The following is a 19,649-nucleotide window of genomic DNA, read 5'->3' on the forward strand; positions in this document are numbered from 1 at the left end:
TTAAATCATTCGTGATCCTTTTATCCAGAGGTGCCTGAAATATTAACTACAAATTTTTACCCATGTGTGCATTGCAACGGGGTTTTTCTAGTCTAGCATTTAGAATGTATGTATTTCTTCATATCATTTAGAATGTATGTATCTCTCCATATCATGAATTGCCCCTTATTAGAAAGCCACTTTTTTTTTTTTTTTTTTTGACAGGCAGAGTTAGAGAGAAAGGTCTTCCTTCTGTTGGTTCACCCTCCAAACAGCCGCTGTGGCCACTGCGCTGCAGCTGGTGCACCGCGCTGATCCAAAGCCAGGAGCCAGGTGCTTCTTCCTGGTCTTCCATGCGTGTACAGGGCCCAAAGACCTGGGCCATCCTCCACTGCCTTCCCAGGCCACAACAGAGAGCTGGATTGAAAGAGGAGCAACCAGGACAGAATCTGGCACCCCAACCGGGACTAGAACCCGGGGTGCCACTGCCGCAGGTGGAGGATTAGCTTAGTGAGCTGCGATGCTGGCCAGAAAGCCACTTTTTTTGAAAGATTTATTTTATTTGAAAGAGTTACTCAGAGCGAGGAGAGGCAGAGAGAGAGAGGTCTTCCATCTGATGGTTCACCCCCACGTTGGCTGTAACACGGAGCTGCTCTGATCAGAAGCTAGGAGCTAGGAGCCAGGAGCCAGGAGCTTCTTCTAGGTCTCCCACGCAGGTGCAGGGGCCCAAGGACTTGGGCTATGTTCTATTGCTTACCCAGGCCTTAGCAGATAGCTGGATCAGAAGTGGAGCAGCCAGATCTTGAACCAGTGCCCATATGGGATGCTGGTGCTTCAGGCCAGGGCATTAACCTGCTGTGCCACAGCACTAGCCCCAAGAAAGCTGTTTTTAAGTGTCCATAAAAATCTGCTTAATTAATGTACCATCATGTAATCATTTCTGTATTGGCTTTACTGGTTGGCTTCAGCTTCTCTGATGTTACATACAGTACTATAATAGTCATGCAATTAAATTTTTGACTGCATCTCTGGATTTCTTAGATTTTTTGTACTATAGGATTAGAGTTATGAATCTTATTTTAAGATCACTGTTAAATTATCAGGAAATTATGCTGAATTATCCCATCCTCACCTCAGAAAAGGGCTGTGATGAAAGTTGCTACTTAACCCCAATCCTGGAGTGTCCCATGTTTTTGATCTTGCTGGCTTTTTCTTGTAGATGAACAGCACAGCCAGTACTCCAAGTTGCTACTTGCCTCCAAGGAGCAGGTGCTGCAGCGGGTAGTTCTAGAAGAGAAAGTAGCACTGGAGCAGCAGCTGGCAGAAGAGAAGCACACTCCCGAGTCCTGCTTCATTGAGGCAGCTATCCAGGAGCTCAAGGTGAGAGGCTGCCGTGGAAAGTTAACGCTAGAGATGCTAATCTTCGCCACTCTGTCACCAGGCGGGGGTGAGTGGGTGGATGGTTGGGATAAGCCTACCTGGAAGCAGGAATGGCTAAATTGCCAATTTGTTCTGTCAGATTTGTTTATGGGAAAGAAGAGCTGATCTAGAGGCTTTTCAAAAGCTCTTTGTAGATCTAAAACAAATAAATCAAGTTGTATAACTGTGATAATGGAGTTTCTTAGATTAGCAGTCCTTAGTTAAGCAAAGTAGATTTTTCCTTTTCTGGCATAACACTTACATTTGTTTTTAGAAGTGTTTTATTTGAGTAACATTGTTGGGCAGCAAAAATTACCCAAATAGAGACTTCCATAGGTCCTGTGTCCTCCAAACGATTTTTCTGTTTTCATTTGAAAGGCAGAGAGACAAGAGATTTCCCATCTGCTCATTCAGTCGTTGAATGACTGCAACCACCAGGGTTGGGCCAGGCCAAAGCCAGGAGTCACTAACTTGGTCTGAGTCTCCCATGTGGGTATCAGGGACCCAACTACTTGGGTATTGGCAGGAAGCTGAAATTGGAAGCGAGCAGGGATTCTATTCTAACCCAGGTCTCTGATATGGGATACCAGTGTTCCAAGCAGTGACCTAACTGTTGGGTCAAACACCTTCCCCCTACAACAAGTTTACTTAAACTTGTATTGTCAGAATTACTGGGTGTTCCCCCCCACCCAAAAAAAAAAAAAAAAAAAAGAATTACTGGATGTTAGGCTCCACCCTGAAAGATTATTTTCATAGGTCTGGTCTAGGCTCAGTAAGCTCAGTGTTGTTTTTTTGTTTTTTTTTTAAAGATTTATTTGAAAGAGTTACACAAAGAGAGGTCTTCCCTCTGCTGGTTCACTCTCTAATTGGCCACAATGGCTGAAGCTGGGCCAATCTGGAGCTAGAAGCCAGGAGCTTCTTCTTTCACATCTCCCATGTGGGTGCAAGGGCCCAAGGACTTGGGCCATCTTCTACTGTTTTCCTAGACTATAGCAGAGAGCTGGGTCGTAAGTGGAGCAGTTGGGACTCGAACCGGTGTCCATATGGAATGCCAGCACTGCAGTGCCAGCCCCAGTAATTTATGTTACAGTGGATTCCAGGGTGATTCTGCTATTGCTAATCCTCAATCCACACATCAAGTACCACTTATGTGGACAGCAGTAAGCCTTCTCATGTATTCAGTGATTAGCATGTGACTGCGTGACTGCTCCTTCATTTCTTTTTTTCTTTTTTTAAAGATTTTTTATTTATTTGAAAGAGTTACACAGAGAAGGAGAGGCAGAGAGAGGTCCTCTGTCTTCTGGTTCACTCCCCAATTGTCTGCAACGGCTGGAGCTGTGTTATTCAAAGCCAGCAGCTTCCTCCAGGTCTTCCCGCACATGTGAAGGGGCTCAAGGAGTTGGGCCATCCTCAACCACTCTCCCAGGCCATAGAGAGCTGGATTGGAAGTGGAGCAGCCAGGACTTGAACTGATGCCCATATGGGATGCCGGCACTGCAAGCAGTTTACCTGCTATGCCACAGCACTGGCCCCTCCTTCATTTATCTTACTTATGCTTCAGATCCTGGTGCGGCAGATGTAACTGATTTTACAGGTAGAGAAATGGAATTATGGTTAGGCAGTTTGCTTCAGGACACAACTAATGAATTGTGAAGCTGCTACTTGAATTCTTATCTCTGACTTCCAAGTCCGCCTTGGGCAGTGTCCTGTATATTTTTTCCCCTCCCTGTCTCCCTCCCTGCCTCCCTCCCTCTGGGCCTCCATTAGAGTTAGAGGGAGAGACAGAGATCTTACATCCCCTGATTCACTCCCCAAATGGCTGCAATGGCCAGGGCTGATCCAGGTAGAAGCCAGGAGCCTGGAGCTTCTTCTGAGTCTCCCGTGTAGGTTCAGAGGCCCAAGCACTTGGGCCATCCACCACTACTTTCCTCGGCACATCAGCAGGGAGCTAGGTTGGAAGTGGAGCAGACAAAAAATGAACCAGCATTGCAGATGGCAGCTTAATCTGCACCACAGTGCTGCCCACCCCCCTTTTTTTTTTTCATTTTTTTGAGAGGTAGAGTTATAGACAGAGGGAAAGACAGAGAAAGGCCTTCCATCCACTGGTTCTCTCCCCAAGTGTCCATAACGACTGGAGCTGTGCAGATCCAAAGCCAGGAGCTTCTTCTGGGTCTCCCACATGGGTGCAGGGGCCCAGACACTTGGGCCATCTTCTACTGCTTACCTAGGCCATGGCAGAGAGCTGGATTGGAAGAGGAGCAACATGGTATGTTGGCGCTGCAGGTGGAGGCTTAGCACAGCATAGTAGGGCCCCATCCCCTAGTTTTTTAAAATTTTCTTTTTACATTGGAACATTTTCTGTCTACATGATAGAAGGAAGGTATCTAAAATTAGAGCTGTCCTGGTGAAGGTGGGGTTAGTTACCCAGTTCTTTCCAAGGCTTTCTCTGAGCATAGTTTATAAAAGTAGGAGACTAATTCTGTGTTCTTGTGTTTCAGGACTTTTGTAAACAGTGTAGTCTGTCAGAGGTTCTCAGCAGAATACAGTTCTTTTTGGGTACAAGATATTTTCTGTTTCCTAATTCCCTCAAAGATTATGCATTATAAGTGCCTGACTAAACCTTTCCCATTGGGTCTTGTTGCCTTTTAACTTCTGCTCCTGTTGAAAGAAGTCTTTTTAAGCATTTGCCCTTCACACTAAGTGTTTCTGGAAACAGCTTTCTCTGGTCTTTTCTCTGTGGCCTTAGACTCGGGAAGAGGCTCTGTCAGGATTGGCTGAAAGCAGAGAGGAGGTCACTGGTGTCGTGGCTGCTCTGGAACAACTGGTGCTGATGGCTCCCTTGGCGAAGGAGTCTGTTTTTCAACCTAGGAAGGTTAGTGTGTCCCTCTTAATACCTGGCTACCATTCCTTGAGTGATGCTGCTGAGCTGCTTGACACCACTGTGAAATCTGAACGTCCTAGGAGAAGAGGGACCATATTCCCTGTGTGCTTAGTCTTTCTGAGAGAGTGTCAAATCAGTGAAGGGGGCAGCTGACAGAAATATCCAGGGAACTTGGCGCTTTTAAAAAGTTGAGAGGCAGAGAGAAAAAGATGGAACTCCCATCTACTGTTTCACTCTCCAAATGCCCACAACAGCTGGAGCTAGGTCAAGCTGAAACCAGGAGCCTGGTACTCAATCTTGGTCTCCCACGTGGGTGGCTGGACCCAATTACTTGAGCCATAACTTGAACAGAAGCACTCTGATAAGGAGTGTGGGTGTCCCATCCAGCAGCTTAACCACTAGGCCAAATGCCTGCCCTAGGAGCTTAGCTCTTAAGCTGACCTTCACCACATTACCAAAAATTTAGTTTTTCATTTTATTTGAAGAGGCTGAAATTTTCCATTTGTTTACTCCCCAAATGCTTGCAAACACCATGGTTGGGCCAGGGGGAAGCCAGGACCTCGGAATTCAATCCAGATCTCCCATGTAGGTGGCAGAGACTAAAGTACTTGAGCTACCACCCATTGCATTCCAGGGTGCACATTATCAGGAAGCTAGAGTGAGGAGTGGAGCTGGGCCTTAAACCTAGCCTCTCCAGCAGAGGCTGTGGGTGTCCCAAGTGAGTTTTATCAGCTGTGCCAGACACCTGCCCCACATAACTTCTTGATAGCTGGACATAATCTTACACTTCCCGTTGATCTAGAGTTTGTTCTAACAGGGTGTGCTAGAGTATCTATCTGCCTTTGATGAAGAAACCACTGAAGTGTGTTCGCTGGACTGTCCGTCTCGTCTTGCTCTCCCTGTGGTAGAGGAAGAGGAAACAGTGTCTGAACCAGAGCCTGAAGGATTGTCAGAGGCCTGTGATCACTCGGAATTAGCAGATGACAATCTTGGGGAGCGGACCATTTGCATTGAGTCCAGCCAGCAGGAACCCATCATCAAGCCAGGCATCACACACCTCAGCAGCTCTCCTTGTTACTACTTTTACCAAGGTAAGGGCCCTGGAGGAAAAGGGCTAGGTTGCCTCAGAGGTCTTCAAAGGCTTGCTGGCTCTAAGCAGAGGAGGTATCTCCTAGATCCCCACTGGAGGATTGGATCACTGTGCTTTTTGGCATGGGAAAGGAGAGGCAAGTCTAGCTCTGGGTACTTGGAGGGGCGGATCCTGAGGACTGGCTAAGGATGTCGTGTGACAGAGCCCCTTGTCTTCAGCGGAAGATGGACAGCATATGTTCCTGCACCCTGTGAATGTGCGCTGCCTCGTGCGGGAGTACGGCAGCCTGGAGCAGAGCCCAGAGAAGATCTCAGCAACTGTGGTGGAGATCGCTGGGTACTCCATGTCTGAGGTAAGGTCTTCCTTTAGAAGAACACTGGGGTGTGCCATTAGTGGAAGACGTAGTTAGCTAGCCTGAGTTTTAGACTAAAAACAACGGTGTGATGGTCTCAGTTTTTGTATTTTTAAGTCTCTTTGTTGGTGGTGTGGGCACATTTTGTTATCAGCTTCCAAATCAGATTTTTTGAATGCTACATAACATGGAACAAGAATAGAAAAGGAAAATTGGTGGGCTTCGTTTTTGTTTCAGGCAAAGTTTTATTCAGTAGAGACATCTGCTTCATCTTATTTCCTAGTCACTGTTCTTTTAGATTCCGATATTTGCCAACAAGTACTCAATATGTAGGGGGTAGTGGTTTGGTTTTTGTTTTGTTTTTAGAGATTTTTTTTATTTGAAAGGTGGAGTGAGAGGGAGAGAGAGAGAGATTCCATCTGCTGGTTCACCTAAATGCCTGCAATAGCAGAGGCTGGGCCATCTTCTGCTGCCTCCCAAGCACATTAGCAGGAAGCTGGAGCTAAAGTGGAGTACTTGGACTCAATCTGGTACTCTGATGTGGAATGCAAACATTGCAAGTGGCAGCTTAACCCATTGTGCCACAGCATCTGCCTCAACAAATGCTCTTATCTGCCCTATTCTGTCCACTACAGTTGTGGACCTAGTAAATTAGAAACACTGTATCAGTCTGAGTATTGGTCTCTTTCCTATTGTAGGATGTTCGGCAGCGTCATAGATATCTCTCTCATTTGCCACTCACCTGTGAGTTCAGCATTTGTGAACTGGCTCTGCAGCCTCCTGTGGTCTCAAAGGAAACGCTAGAGATGTTCTCAGGTGAGCAGGCCCTTGCACTGCTTCTCCTTATAGTGGGGGTTCCACAGTCCTTGGTGGCTGGAAACCTTCAGGAGCTGTATCCCGAGTCTCGGTACCTCCTGAAACACTCTACCTGTTCCTCTAGTCCAGCTGGGCTTAGCTATTTGTCCACTGAGAAAGGTGAGTGCGCTGGTTGCCCGGGTGTCTCCTCACAATCTGATCAACCTGCAGATGACATCGAGAAGAGGAAGCGGCAGCGCCAGAAGAAAGCTCGTGAGGAGCGCCGCCGCGAACGCAGAATTGAAATGGAGGAGAACAAGAAACAGGGCAAGTGTAAGTTCCGGAACAGTCACCTTTTTTTTTTTTTTTTTTTAAGGATTTATTTTATCTATTTGAAAGAGTTACAGAGAGGTAGACAGAGAGGTCTTCCATCTGCTGGTTCACTCCCCAGATGGCCACAATGGCTGGAGCTAAGCCGATCTGGAACCAGGAGCTTCTTCCAGTCTCCCACGTGGGTGCAGGGGCCCAAGTACTTGGGCCATCTTCTGCTTTCCCAGGCCATAGCAAAGAGCTGGATGGGAAGAGGAGCAGCCGGGACTAGAACTAGCGCCCATATGGGATGCCGGCACTTCAAGCCAGGGCTTTAACCCGCTGCACCACAGCACCGCCCCCCAGGAACTTTTATGTTTAACTTGACTGCTGTGCGTCATCGTTTGGAAGTTCTAGACTGGACCAGAAGCTAGGCTACTTGGGTTCATATCTCAGCTCTGCCATTTGTTTTTTCAACTTTTAAATGTGAATAATGAGAGTACTTTCTTTGTAGGCTTTAGAATTGAATGAACTCATTTGAGTTGAAGTGTATGGCATATAGGAGTAAAACCTGTTAAAACCTGTTCCCAGAAAGGGGATTGGAGCCCTGCTGAGAATGCTGTGCTCCCTGAATCACAGGCCTCACTTGTGACTCTTGGGGACATTTCTTCATACGAAATTTGCCAGGAGGCTCTGATGTAGCAGATACTTCATGACAAATGAGGAAATACATTCATGCTCTTTTGTACCAGCAGGCACAGCAACTTTTGATCTGCTTCTCCAACATAAGCTTCACAGAATCCATGGGATTACTGTCACATGAGGGCTAGTTATTCACCGAAAACAGAATTAAGTTCTAAGTTGAAGGAATGGGTAAAGACTCGTTACTGAACTCCTTATTGTATGATAGACAATAGAAATTCTTCTCAAAGTAGCATAAGTATGTACCTGGGTCACAGCATAAGGATGTTTGGCACATGTCCTTAACTTTAAGAAAACTCATGTTTCCCGAACAGGATTTTTTCTTTAAATTTTTTTATTATAGAAATATTCAGGTAGGTAGAACAGTGTAATATGTTAATCATCCAGTTTCAATATGAAGAGTTACAACAAAGCTTTTCTATTAAAACAGACAATGACAAATTTGGGTTTGAAAGCTGCTGTCTGCATCCTACAGAGCCTTAGCGGGGAGGTGTGCATGTTGGCTGTCCTCAGCTTTTGGAAAATTTTGAGGAATTCTGTAAATGGGCCTACTTAGTATTGTCTTTCCTTTGCAGACCCGGAAGTCTACATTCCCCTGGAGAATCTACAGCAGTTTCCTGCCTTCAATTCCTATGCCTGTTCCTCCGATTCTGCTTCGGGTCCCACCAGCACAGAGGGCCAGGAGGCCCTCTCCCTTTCTCCTCTTAGCAGAAGTCCAGGTTCCCATGCAGGTAAATAGAGTTGGGATTTCGTGCATCCAACCACTGGCTAGGCCTTAAGCAAAGCCCCAAGTGTTTTGAATTTACACCCCTGACCTAGTTGGTGTGGTGTGACCTATAGGCAAATAACCTTACTTTGGGTGGTCCTGAGGTTTATCAGGTTCTTCCCATTTGATTCACTTTTCTCGTAGGCTGTCCTGACTGCTTAGACCCCCTTCTAAAAACTTCAAGGCAGCTTGTTACGCGGGATAGTTAAACCTAGATTCTTTCCTGTGAACCAGCTGGTTCATCTCTATTTTTTCTTTTTTTGAGGTATTCCTTATATGCTGAGTATCTTTTTGTGTGTGTCTATTGTAGTATTGTTTGTAAGAGCAAAAATAAAAAGAGGAAACAGCCTACTTAACCTATAGATACTAGGGAAATGGCTAACCTAGAGCATTTTTACTACGAAATACTATACACCTATTGAAGAAAGCAGTGGTTTTCATGAATGAGAAGGTAAAAAGAGACTATAGAACAAGAATAGACATACCATCTGTGAGTTTAAAAAAAGCTATAACAAAGCCAAGCATTTTGTTTTGTTTGTGTATGTTGTGTACAGCTGGTTCACTGTATCCACAGGTTCTGTGTCCATGAGTCAACCACCTGTGGATTGAAAATATTTGGGGGAAATAATTGTAGCCATACTGAACATGTATAGGCTTTTTTCTTGTCCTTATTCCCTAAACAGCACAGTATAACAGCTGTTTACTTAGCATTTATGTTGTAAAATATATTGTAAGTAATCTAGGGATGATTGAAAGTATGTGAAAGGGTTGGTATGGTGCAACGGGCATTTTCCATAGCAGCACTGGTTCAAGTCCCAGCTGTTCTGCGTCCTATCCAGCTCCCTAATACATCTGGGAAAGTAGCAGAGGGTGGCCCAAATACTTTAGCTGCAAATCCAAATGTAGTTCCAGGCTCCTGGTTTTGGCCCTAACAGGTCTCAGCTGTTCTGGCCATTTGGGGAGTGAACCAGTGGATGGACGTTCTCTCTCTCTCTCTCTCTCCCCGTCTCTCTGTTACTCAGCCTTTTAAGTAAATAACTCAATCTTTAAACATATATATATAATGTTTTATACATATAAAGTTATATATATAAAGTTTTATATATATATAAGTTTAAAGATTGAGTTATTTACTCAAATTCAAATATATATAAATGTATATGGAAGAATGTGGGTAACATATTGGCTTTGGTATCTGCAGGGGCCCTGGAACCAGTCACTCACAGATACCAAGGATAACTCTAGAAAAATAGTAGGAAGCGGATATTCCAAACTGGTGATGTCCATATAGCAGTGAGAGCCAGACTGAGAGCTTGTTCCAAAAGACCATTAGCTTTTTTCCTTTTAATGCAGCGAATATATTAAAGCATTTTGAAATTAAACACTGAAGAGTCACTATAACTTCAGACAGCTCTGACAGAATGCTTTTTATGCTCAAGACTTAGTTCTGTGTCAGGCATTTTTAACACAATGTCGAAGATCAGAATATCTAAAATTAAAAAAAAATCCATGTAATTTCTTTTAATTTATTTTTTGACAGGCAGAGTGGACAGTGAGAGACAGAGAAAGGTCTTCCTTTACCGTTGGTTCACCCTCCAATGGCCGCTGCAGCTGGCGTGCTGCAGCCGGCGCACCGCGCTGATCTGAAGCCAGGAGCCAGGTGCTTCTCCTGGTCTCCCATGCGGGTGAAGGGCCCAAGCACTTGGGCCATCCTCCACTGCATCCCGGGCCATAGCAGAGAGCTGGACTGGAAGAGGGGCAACCGAGACAGAATCCGGCGCCCCAACTGGGACTAGAACCCGGTGTGCCGGCGCCGCGGGCAGAGGATGATCCATGTAATTTATCTGTCACTTTTTGAATTAGGAACCTGAAGTGAAGCCAGGGATTTCAGACTAGAACCTGATTTTTTTTTTTTTTTTTTTTAAAGATTTATTTATTTAAAGGAGTTAGAGAGAGCTTCCATATGCCGGTTCACTCCCCAAGTGGCTGCAATGGCTGGAGCTGAGCCGATCTGAAGCCAGGAGCTTCTTTTGGGTCTCCCACTTGGGTGCAGGGGCCCAAGGACTTGGGCCATTCTCTGCTGCTTTCCCAGGCACAGTAGTGGGGAGCTGGATCAGAAGTGGAGCAGCTGAGACATGAACTGGTGCCTACATGGGATGCCAACATTGTAGGCCAGGGCTTTAACATACTGCACCACAGCACCAGCTGCTAGAACCTGGTTCTTAAAGACTGAACAGTTGTGATGCTCTTTGTTTAAATGAGAGATGAAGTACTAATGAAGGAATTGAACAGATCATTGGATGCATAATCTTGTATGAAGATTGTATTTTCACATACTAGCTTTTCTGATTATGAGCTTCTAATGTATTGAGACAAGAGCAATTAGAAAGCCCTAGGAATAAAAGTACCAACAGCCAGGGCTAGTGCCCTGACTCAGTGGGTAAAGCTGTAGCCTATAATGCTGGTATCCCATATGGGTACCAGTTTGAGACCCAACTGGTCCACTTCTGATCCAGCTCTTTGCTATGGCCTGGAAATGCAGTGGAAGATGCCCAAGTCTTCAGACCTCTACACCCACGTGAGAGAACTAGAAGAAGCTCTTGGCTCCTGGCTTTGGATTGGCCTGGCTCTGGCTGTTGTAGCCATTTGGGGACTGAGGCAGCAGATGGATAGATCTCTCTCTGCCTCTATCTGTACTTCTGCCTTTCAATTAAATAAATAATTTTTTTTTTTCTTTCTGGACAGGCAGAGTGGATAGTGAGAGAGAGAGACAGAGAGAAAGGTCTTCCTTTGCCGTTGGTTCACCCTCCAATGGCCGCTGCAGCCAGCGCATCGCGCTGATCTGAAGCCAGGAGCCAGGTGCTTCCTCCTGGTCTCCCATGCGGGTGCAGGGCCCAAGCACTTGGGCCATCCTCCACTGCCTTCCCGGGCCATAGCAGAGAGCTGGCCTAGAAGAGGGGCAACCGGGATAGAATCCGGCGGCCCAACCGGGACTAGAACCCGGTGTGCTGGCACCGCAAGGCGGAGGATTAGCCTGTTAAGCCACAGCGCCGGCTAAATAAATCTTTTTTTTTTTTTTTTTTTTTTTTGACAGGCAGAGTGGACAGTGAGAGAGAGAGACAGAGAGAAAGGGCTTTCTTTGCCGTTGGTTCACCCTCCAATGGCTGCCGCGGCCGGCGCGCTGCGGCTGGCACACTGCGCTGATCCGATGGCAAGAGCCAGGTGCCTATCCTGGTCTCCCATGGGGTGCAGGGCCCAAGGACCTGGGCCATCCTCCATTGCACTCCCTGGCCACAGCAGAGAGCTGGCCTGGAAGAGGGGCAACCCGGACAGAATCCGGCGCCCCGACCGGTACTAGAACCCGGTGTGGGCCGGCGCCGCTAGGCGGAGGATTAGCCTGTTGAGCCACGGCGCCGGCTCTCAAATGCCCTTAACAGCCAGGGCTGGGCCAGGCTGAAGCCAGGAGCCAGGAACTCCACCCAGGTCTCCCACATGAGTGGCAGGGATCTAAGAGCTTGGGCTATCTTCTGCTGCTCTCCCAGGCACATTAGTAATGATATGTGGCAGATAGGAGGCAAAGCAGCTAGAACTCAAACCTGCACTCTGATATGGGGTGCCACTGCCAACTGGTGACTTAACCCACTGCACCACAATCCCAGCCCCCTGTTTTATCTTTTTCATTAGTATAAAAACTAGTCCATGACAGAATACCAAGGCCTAAATCGGCCTTTGTGGAAAGTGTGGCACACTTCTTAAAGTTTTACGTAATACTGTGGGAATAGATTGCACCATGACTTGTGGTGTTACTGTATTCATGAAGCTTTTTCTCTATATTGGTCACTGATGTAATAAGTGATTTTCTTTTAAAGATTTATTTGAAAGAGAGAGAAACAGATATCATCCATCTGCTGGTTCACGCCCCAGATGGCTGCAACAGCTGGGGCTGGGCCAGGTGGAAGCCAGGAGCTTCCTCTGGGTCTCCCATGTGGGTGCAGGGTCCCAAGCACTTGGGGCATCCTCCACTGCTTTCCCAGGCCTTAAGCAGGGAGCTGGAGTTGGAGCAGCTGGGACTCCAACAGGTGCCCATAGGCGATGTCAGTGTCAGTTTTAGCTGCCATACCACAATGCCAGCCCAATAAGTGATGTTCTTGGCTTTATAAGAACATGGCAGAGATAAACTTGTTTGGCTTTATGGGGGTGGGGGCTTGTAATTATCCAGATCTGATTTAGGGTTAATCTCTTGTTGCGGATACTAGGTCTTTGGAACTTGACTTACGCAGTCGGCTCTCTGGTTCCATTTCAGACTTTGTGCTGACCCCTCTGTCGCCCACTGCCAGTCAGGGCAGTCCCTCATTCTGCGTTGGGAGTCTGGAAGAAGACTCTCCCTTCCCTTCCTTTGCCCAGGTAAATCCTTTGCTTGTGAAACAGCCCAAGAACTTTTTTTTTAAGAGTGATTTATTTACTTGAAAGAGTTACACAGAGAAAGGAGAGAGAGAGAGAGGGGTCCTCCATCCACTGATCCACTCCCCAGATGGCCACAACAGCCGCAGCCGCGCTGACCCAAAGCCAGGAGGCTCCTCCAGGTCTCCCACGTGGGTGCAGGGGCCCAAGGACATGAGCCATCCTCGACCACTCTCCCAGGCCATAGCAGAAAGCTGGATCGGAAGCGGAGAAGCTGAGACACGAACTGGCACCCACACAAGATGCCGGCACTGCAGGTGGTGGCCCCACCCGCCACGCCACAGCCCAAGAATTTTTAACATGAACTCCACAGCTTGCTTTTATGGGAACCTCAACCAGGAGTTGTTGCCTTTCATTCGAATACAGATAGATAAACTGAGATATCTGATCGGAATGGGGGGAATTTATTGCCTTGGAACTTTAGTCAGTAGGGAGTTGGCTGAGAGCAGATGATCTTCCTTTCTGTGGAGGAGGAGATACTAACAGGCTGATGTTGTACTGGTTCTGACAATCACTAGGGCTTTCTTAATAGGAAAACTCTTGGATTTTGTATCTATTTCTGTAGACTTATCAAGGAAAGAGGCCAAGAGTAGCTGAGGAAGAATCAGAGTTCATATTTGTGTACTGGGCACTGTTCTAGGGACTGAGGATACGGCAGTTTCAACTGATCTCTGGCTCTAGGGTTTTTGAGCTAGGTATTTATTGTTACATGGGATAAAGCATCCTGTTTCCTTTGGAAAGGGAAAGCTAATCCTGTAACCATCAAAATAGCATCCCTAAGGAACAGGGTGGGGAATGCACTAAGCAAGTGAGACTTTATGTCAAATCACATTATTAAACTCTAAAACTAAACAGGCAAACACGCAGCATTCCTGCATTCAGGTAACTGAGGAAGATGGAAGGCTGGACGGGTTGCTTGACAAGTGCCCCTAAAAGAAGTTAGCATTAACTTCTTGGACTGGTTTGGAATGATAACCTTAACAGTTCATAGAGTACAGATGTTCCTTGACTTACAGTGGGGTTGTATGTGAATATATTGTGAGTCAAAAATATAATCAACACATTTAATCCTACCAAACATTTTAGCTGATCCTAGCCTATGTGAAACATAATCAGAGCACTTAAATTAACCTACAGTACAAAGCTGATTTCATAATATATTTTTTTAAAGATTTATTTATTTGAATGTCAGTTACACAGGGGAGAGGCAGAGAGAGAGAGGTCTTCCATCCACCAGTTCACTCCCAAATTGGCTGCAATGGCCGGAGCTGCGCCGATCCGAAGCCAGGAGCTTCTTCCGTGTCTTCCATGCGGGTGCAGAGGCCCAAGCACTTGGGCCATCTACCACTGCTTTCCAGGCCATAATAGAGAACTAGACCAGAAGTGGAGCAGCTGGGTCTTGAACTGGCACCCATATGGGATGCAGGCCAGGATGTTAACCCGCTGTGCCACAGCACTGGCCCCTCATAAATTACCTGATATATTCAAAACTATGTATGGGTACACTTGGCACCATCATAAGGTAGAAAATTGGCAAGTCAAACCCGGTCCTAGGTTGGGACTGTCCTTAGTTGATCTGTTTCTTTCGTAAAGATGACTTCTGAGAACTAAGTAGGAACTGAAATCCATGTATACAAGAGATCTTCAGAAAATTCATGGGTGGTTCATATTATGAAAATGGCAAATTTCAAAATGGTTTTGGTAGTACTTTTGTATTATGAACACTCATACCTTTCATGTAGATTCACTGATTCTTTAGCATTTTCTGTATTTGCTTAATTTTTTTTCTATGTTGAAAGTTGTAGACCTTACAGATGATACTTCATCATTAAATATTTAGGAGATACATGGCAAAGAAAATGGTGCTCTTCGAAGTAACCACAGTTCTTAACATCCACTCAATTAAATTGGTACTCTTATATCTGTCTGCCCATGTCTCAATGTCTTTAATAGTTTTAATTCAGGGTCCAATTAGATTGTTACATTTAGTTGTCAAATTGCCTTAGCTTCTCTGATCCATAGCAGTCCCTCTGGGCTGCCTCCTTGCTCTCTTCTGTCCCACCATGACATATATATTTTGAAGCAACCAGGCCAGTTGTTTTATAGAATGCCCCACAGTGTGGATCTGATTGTTTCCTCATGAGTAGGTTCAGTTCAAACACATAGTTATATTAAGAATAAAACATCTTAATTACCTTTTAAGAGTATGATTCAGCTGTCATGCTGTTTAGTCCCAAACTCCCAGGGGCCAGGGGAGATGCTCATCAAAGCACATGATACGCTGAAGAAAGCTATTCTGTGAAACCAACACCTACTACAGTTCTTCTTGATTGATGTGTGTGCCTCCCTTGAGGATAGATGCTTCAGGACAAGGCTTGCCTGCTTGAAAACCAGAGGATTCAATTTTATCTCTTAACATTTTTGTAGAAATGAAATTCCCCATGTTGAATTGCCTGGCGTGTAGAGCAGATAGGATTAATAGTGGCTCTCAACAGTGACAAAGCCAGCTGTGGCAAACTTGGGGCCAGGGGGTGTCTTTTTTTTTTTTTTTTTTTTTTAAAGATTTATTTATTTGAAAGGTTTACACAGAGAGAAGGGGAGGCAGAGAGAGAAGTCTTCCATCCACTGCTTCACTCCTCAGTTGGTCACAATGGCTGGAGGTGCACCGATCCAAAGCCAGGAGCCAGGAGCTTCTTCTGGTCTCCCACACAGGTGCAGGGGCCCAAGGACTTGGGCCATCTTCTGCTTTCCCAGGCCGTAGCAGAGAGCTGGACCAGAAATGGGGCATCCAGGACTTGAATCCCCACCCATATGGGGCGCCAGCACTGCAGGCAGCGGCTTTGCCCACTATGCCACAGTGCCAGTCCCTTATTTTGGTTTTATTGGCTATGCATTTTATGGTTGGATCTAAAAGCTGGTGATTAAGGAGCTACTGGAAAAGCAAAGACTAAAAAAAGGTAATGAGAGTCATTGGAGCAGATCAGTTTTAGGCTTAAGTTTAATTAGTTTTGATGACCTTAAGTAACTAAGGTTTGATAGCCATATGGTTTAATTAGAGGATACTGCACACCGCTTTATTCCCAACAGGGGTTCTAAGAAAGGCAAGAAAATTTAACAGGATTCTCAGTTTGGGAATGACTGAGCTTCTTGTGCTTTCTTTGCAATGTTCTTTATTTCCTAAGGAACAGAAAATCTTGTGCTTTGTTGCAACCTTGTGTTTTGCACTGCAGTTTCCATTGGTCAGAATGTAGAGGACGCGACAAACAGTGTGGTAAAGTCTTTTCGAAGGTGATAGTTGCTCCTCTGCCCCTAACTAGTTAGTGTCAAGGTGGGCTTCTGGAAAAGGAGTTGAATGAATGAATGAAATTCTTTCCCCTCCCTTTGCTTTGACAGATGCTGAGGGTTGGAAAAGCAAAAGTGGATGTCTGGCCCAAAACTGCTCCGAAAAAAGGTGAGGGGGCCTTGCAGGTGAAGGGGGGCATTTGATCCCTTTCAGAAAAAAACTTTAGAGGTGTTTCGAGAATGAGTAACACTGGTATTTTTCAGATGAGAACAGCTTAGTTCCTCCTGCCCCTGTGGACAGCGATGGGGAGAGTGATAATTCAGACCGTGTCCCTGTGCCCAGTTTCCAAAATTCCTTCAGCCAAGCGATTGAAGCAGCCTTCATGAAACTGGACACACCGGCTACTTCAGATCCGCTCTCTGGTAAGGGTGTGTTGTTGGACACCCCATACGTGGACTGTGGATACAGTAGCAGATAACCCTGGGCAAGCACTTTTCCCTCGGAGCCTCTAGGTGACTTCAGTGCCTTTGAACGTCAGCTAATGTTCCACATGGCAGGTCAAGGGGACCTTCTTGTTACATCAGATTAATTCCTGAGGTCTGGAGTGGAAATTCTGAGGATTTCTGCCTGCTTCCGCTGAGACAGTGGAGAGTAGATAGATCCTGCCTACTTTTTTTTTTTTTTTTTTTTTTTAAGAAATTTTAGAGGTAGAGAGTTAGGGAGAGACAGAAAGGTCGGCCTTCCTTCTGCTGGTTCACTCCCAAAATTGCTGTAACAGCTGGAGTTGGGCTGATCCAAAGCCAGGAGGCTCTTCCTGGTCTCCCATGCGGGTACAGGGGTCCAAGCACTTGGGCCATCTTCCACTGCTTTCCCAGGCCATAGCAGAGAGCTGGATCAGAAGAGCAGCTGGGACTTGAACCAGCACCCATATGGGATGCAGGCACCAAAGCCAGAGACTTAGCACACTGTGCCACAGCACCGGCTCCCTGCCTACAGTTTTGAGTCAAGTTGGTAAAGGGTGGCTCAGGTGGAAAAGTCAGGTCACTGCAGTATTTGTGATTACTCAAGACCAACACATGATTGGTGTGTGCATTCTGTGGACCTAGAGTGATGATCATTTTATTTTCCCAGCAATTGGAAATGGGTTGGAACTCAGCTTACAGATGAGGAGCCAGATCCAAGGTTGTAAAGGGACTTGCCCAAAGACAAATACCTGGTGTATGCTAGGACTGTAGTTTGAATCCAGGCAGTCTCCTTCGAGGCTGCGTGCTTAGCCGGCACTGTGACTCGGTAACGAAAACTGCTAGGGGATGTCGGGGATGGCTTTCCAAGCTAAGTGAATTCTCTTTCTGTTTCCCTTTAGAAGAGAAAGGAGGAAAGAAAAGAAAAAAGCAGAAACAGAAGCTCCTGTTCAGCACCTCAGTTGTCCACACCAAGTGACACTACTGGCCCTGGCTACCTTCTCCATCTTTTTCTTTTTCCCATGCTTTTGATTTGCTGCTGTAATTTTAAGTGTTTGAGTTTGAAAAGATTAGCTTGGGGGGAGGGGGATTCCACAACGTGAGGGGGAACCAAGAAAATTTTAAATCCAGTGTATTTTCCAGCTTCCCGTCTTTACACCAAAATAAAGTATTGACACTCACAAGACATCTCTTCCTGCCAAAGTTTTTAGTTTGTTGCCAGGTTAGTGTTTGTGGCCCATGTGTAGTTAGTTTTCAGCTCCCCAAAAGTCTGAGTCCTTCAGCATCCCTTGGAGCAGCTCACATGAGCGGCACGGAAGTGTCCTGCGCGGCACCCCGCGCCAGCACCTCTGCTTTCATCACACCTAGCAGTTTGTCTTAAAGATAGCTGCGTCTTTTCTACCTGTGCAGTTCTCCTTGTCACAGAAACAGGGATGGGAATAAAATGGCCTTAGGATACCCAGCTTAAGTTGCAGTTTGTTTTTCTTCTGCTAGATGGCCAGGCTGTGGTGCCAGATGTGGGTTGCCAGCTTGATGGGCTAGGTTGTCCTGGCCACTTACATGTGTGGAAGAGGGTTAGGGACGCTGCCAGTCCATAGGGAAGCTCCGAACCTACCATCCCTCAGGTCAAGCTTGTTTGAAGTGATAGTGGCCTGACTGGTAGGGGCAGGAGTTTGGCTTGGAGAACGGGGCAGGCTGACGGCAGTAAGTTGCCCACTGTCTTCCTCTTGTCTACAGCAGCTTTCTTATGCCTTGATTTGAGCTGAATTTGAGTGATGTGAATTGTTTTCTGCTTAATAAAATGAACTCTAGGTGTAACAGAATGTGAAGGCAAACAGTTGTAATAAATCACCTGCACAAGCAATGTCAGCTTTTCTGTTTTTGTTTTTTTAAAGTTCATTACAGGCCAGCCAGACACATTACTTCTTGAAATAGGGTAAAGTAACAGCTACTGTGAACTTAGGCAGTTCAGCCATCATGGGCTAATGTCTTCTCTGGTATCAGGCCTAAAGGACTTTTTTAAAAAAAATTTATTCCATTTATTTTAAAAGGCAGAGTTAGAGGTCTTCCATCTGCTGGTTCACTGTCAAAATGGCCACAACAGCAGGGGCTGGGCCAGGGTGAAGCCAGAAGCCAGGAGCTGCTTCTCAAAGTCTCCGACCTGGGCTATCCCCTGCTGTTCTCCCAGGTACATCAGCAAGGAGCTAGACCAGAAGTGGAGCAGCAGGGACATCCCTTGTGGGATGCCAGCCCTGCAGGTGGCAGCTTAACCCACCACACCTCAGCAGCCCCTCCCACTACCACCAAAAAGCCTCTTGAGGTGGGCTTAGCTTTTTTTTTTTTTTAAGAGCTGGGCTTAGCTTTAACCTATTTTTCCTTTTTAAATATAAGAGGCACAAGAGTTACAATTTCAAAGGGCAGATGAGTGAATTCTTGGTTAATGTGACAAACGCCAGCTCAGTGAGTGCTGATGTGAGCAGCTGAGAATAAAGGGCTGCAGAAAAAAATATATATATATAAGAGGCAGAGAAAAGTCTCCCATCTGCTGGTTCACGTCACAGATCAACAGCCACAGCTGGGCCAGGCGGGAGCCAGGAACCCAGTGTGGGTTCCTGTTTGGATGGCAGGGATCCAGCTATTTGAGCCAATCCTGCTCTGGGGTACGCACCTTAGCAGGAAGCTGGAGTCGGCAGTGGAGCCTGCAGTCGAACCCTAGTTCTCTGTGATACACCCTAACCAACACCTTAGTTGCCAGACCAAACACCCACCCTTTTTTTTTAAGCCTGAAAGATTAGGGTCACTGCAGCATATCTGAGGTTCTTGTTCCTCACTTCAAAGGTACAGGTGCAACTCTGGTTACTGATAATTCTCCAGTCAGTGACTGTTCATGGGTATATGACAAAGGATACAGGAGATGGATGGGGAAGGCCTGTGAGAAAGCATGTGAAGACTCCTGTGCTCAGCCCCCAGAAGCTGCTAGCCTGCCATTTTTAAAGGAAATCTCAGGTCAAGAACTCTTGAGGGAGGTTGTGTTCTGGTCCTGAAATAAGAGGACACAGTGCTGTGCAGTAGTGGGTAAAGCCTCTGCCTGCAGTGCTGGCATCACATATGGGCACTGGTTCGAGACCCAGCTGTTCCACTTCCGATCCAG

General features: G+C 46.2%; 1 protein-coding gene across 4 annotated transcripts in view; it reads left to right on the forward strand.

Annotated features, from left to right (window-relative positions):
* Positions 1-17,686, forward strand: part of RNF10 (ring finger protein 10) — a 44,847-nt gene extending 27,161 nt beyond the window's left edge. The window contains exons 7-17 of one of the 4 annotated variants that reach the window (XM_062182374.1): positions 1,199-1,359; positions 4,145-4,270; positions 5,097-5,370; positions 5,588-5,721; positions 6,420-6,537; positions 6,748-6,849; positions 8,103-8,258; positions 12,597-12,697; positions 16,148-16,205; positions 16,301-16,459; positions 17,401-17,686. In XM_062182374.1, coding sequence (XP_062038358.1) covers positions 1,199-1,359; positions 4,145-4,270; positions 5,097-5,370; positions 5,588-5,721; positions 6,420-6,537; positions 6,748-6,849; positions 8,103-8,258; positions 12,597-12,697; positions 16,148-16,205; positions 16,301-16,459; positions 17,401-17,477 — 1,466 coding nt within the window. In that variant the 3' untranslated portion in view covers positions 17,478-17,686. Of the gene's footprint in view, positions 1-1,198; positions 1,360-4,144; positions 4,271-5,096; positions 5,371-5,587; positions 5,722-6,419; positions 6,538-6,747; positions 6,850-8,102; positions 8,259-12,596; positions 12,698-16,147; positions 16,206-16,300; positions 16,460-17,400 lie in introns of those variants that run through there. The other 3 variants (XM_062182375.1, XM_062182376.1, XM_062182377.1) reach the window with 3 other exon arrangements.
* The last annotated feature ends 1,963 nt before the right edge of the window (positions 17,687-19,649 follow it).

The sequence above is a fragment of the Lepus europaeus genome, chromosome 23, assembly GCF_033115175.1.
Source record: "Lepus europaeus isolate LE1 chromosome 23, mLepTim1.pri, whole genome shotgun sequence".
Lineage (NCBI taxonomy): Eukaryota > Metazoa > Chordata > Mammalia > Lagomorpha > Leporidae > Lepus > Lepus europaeus.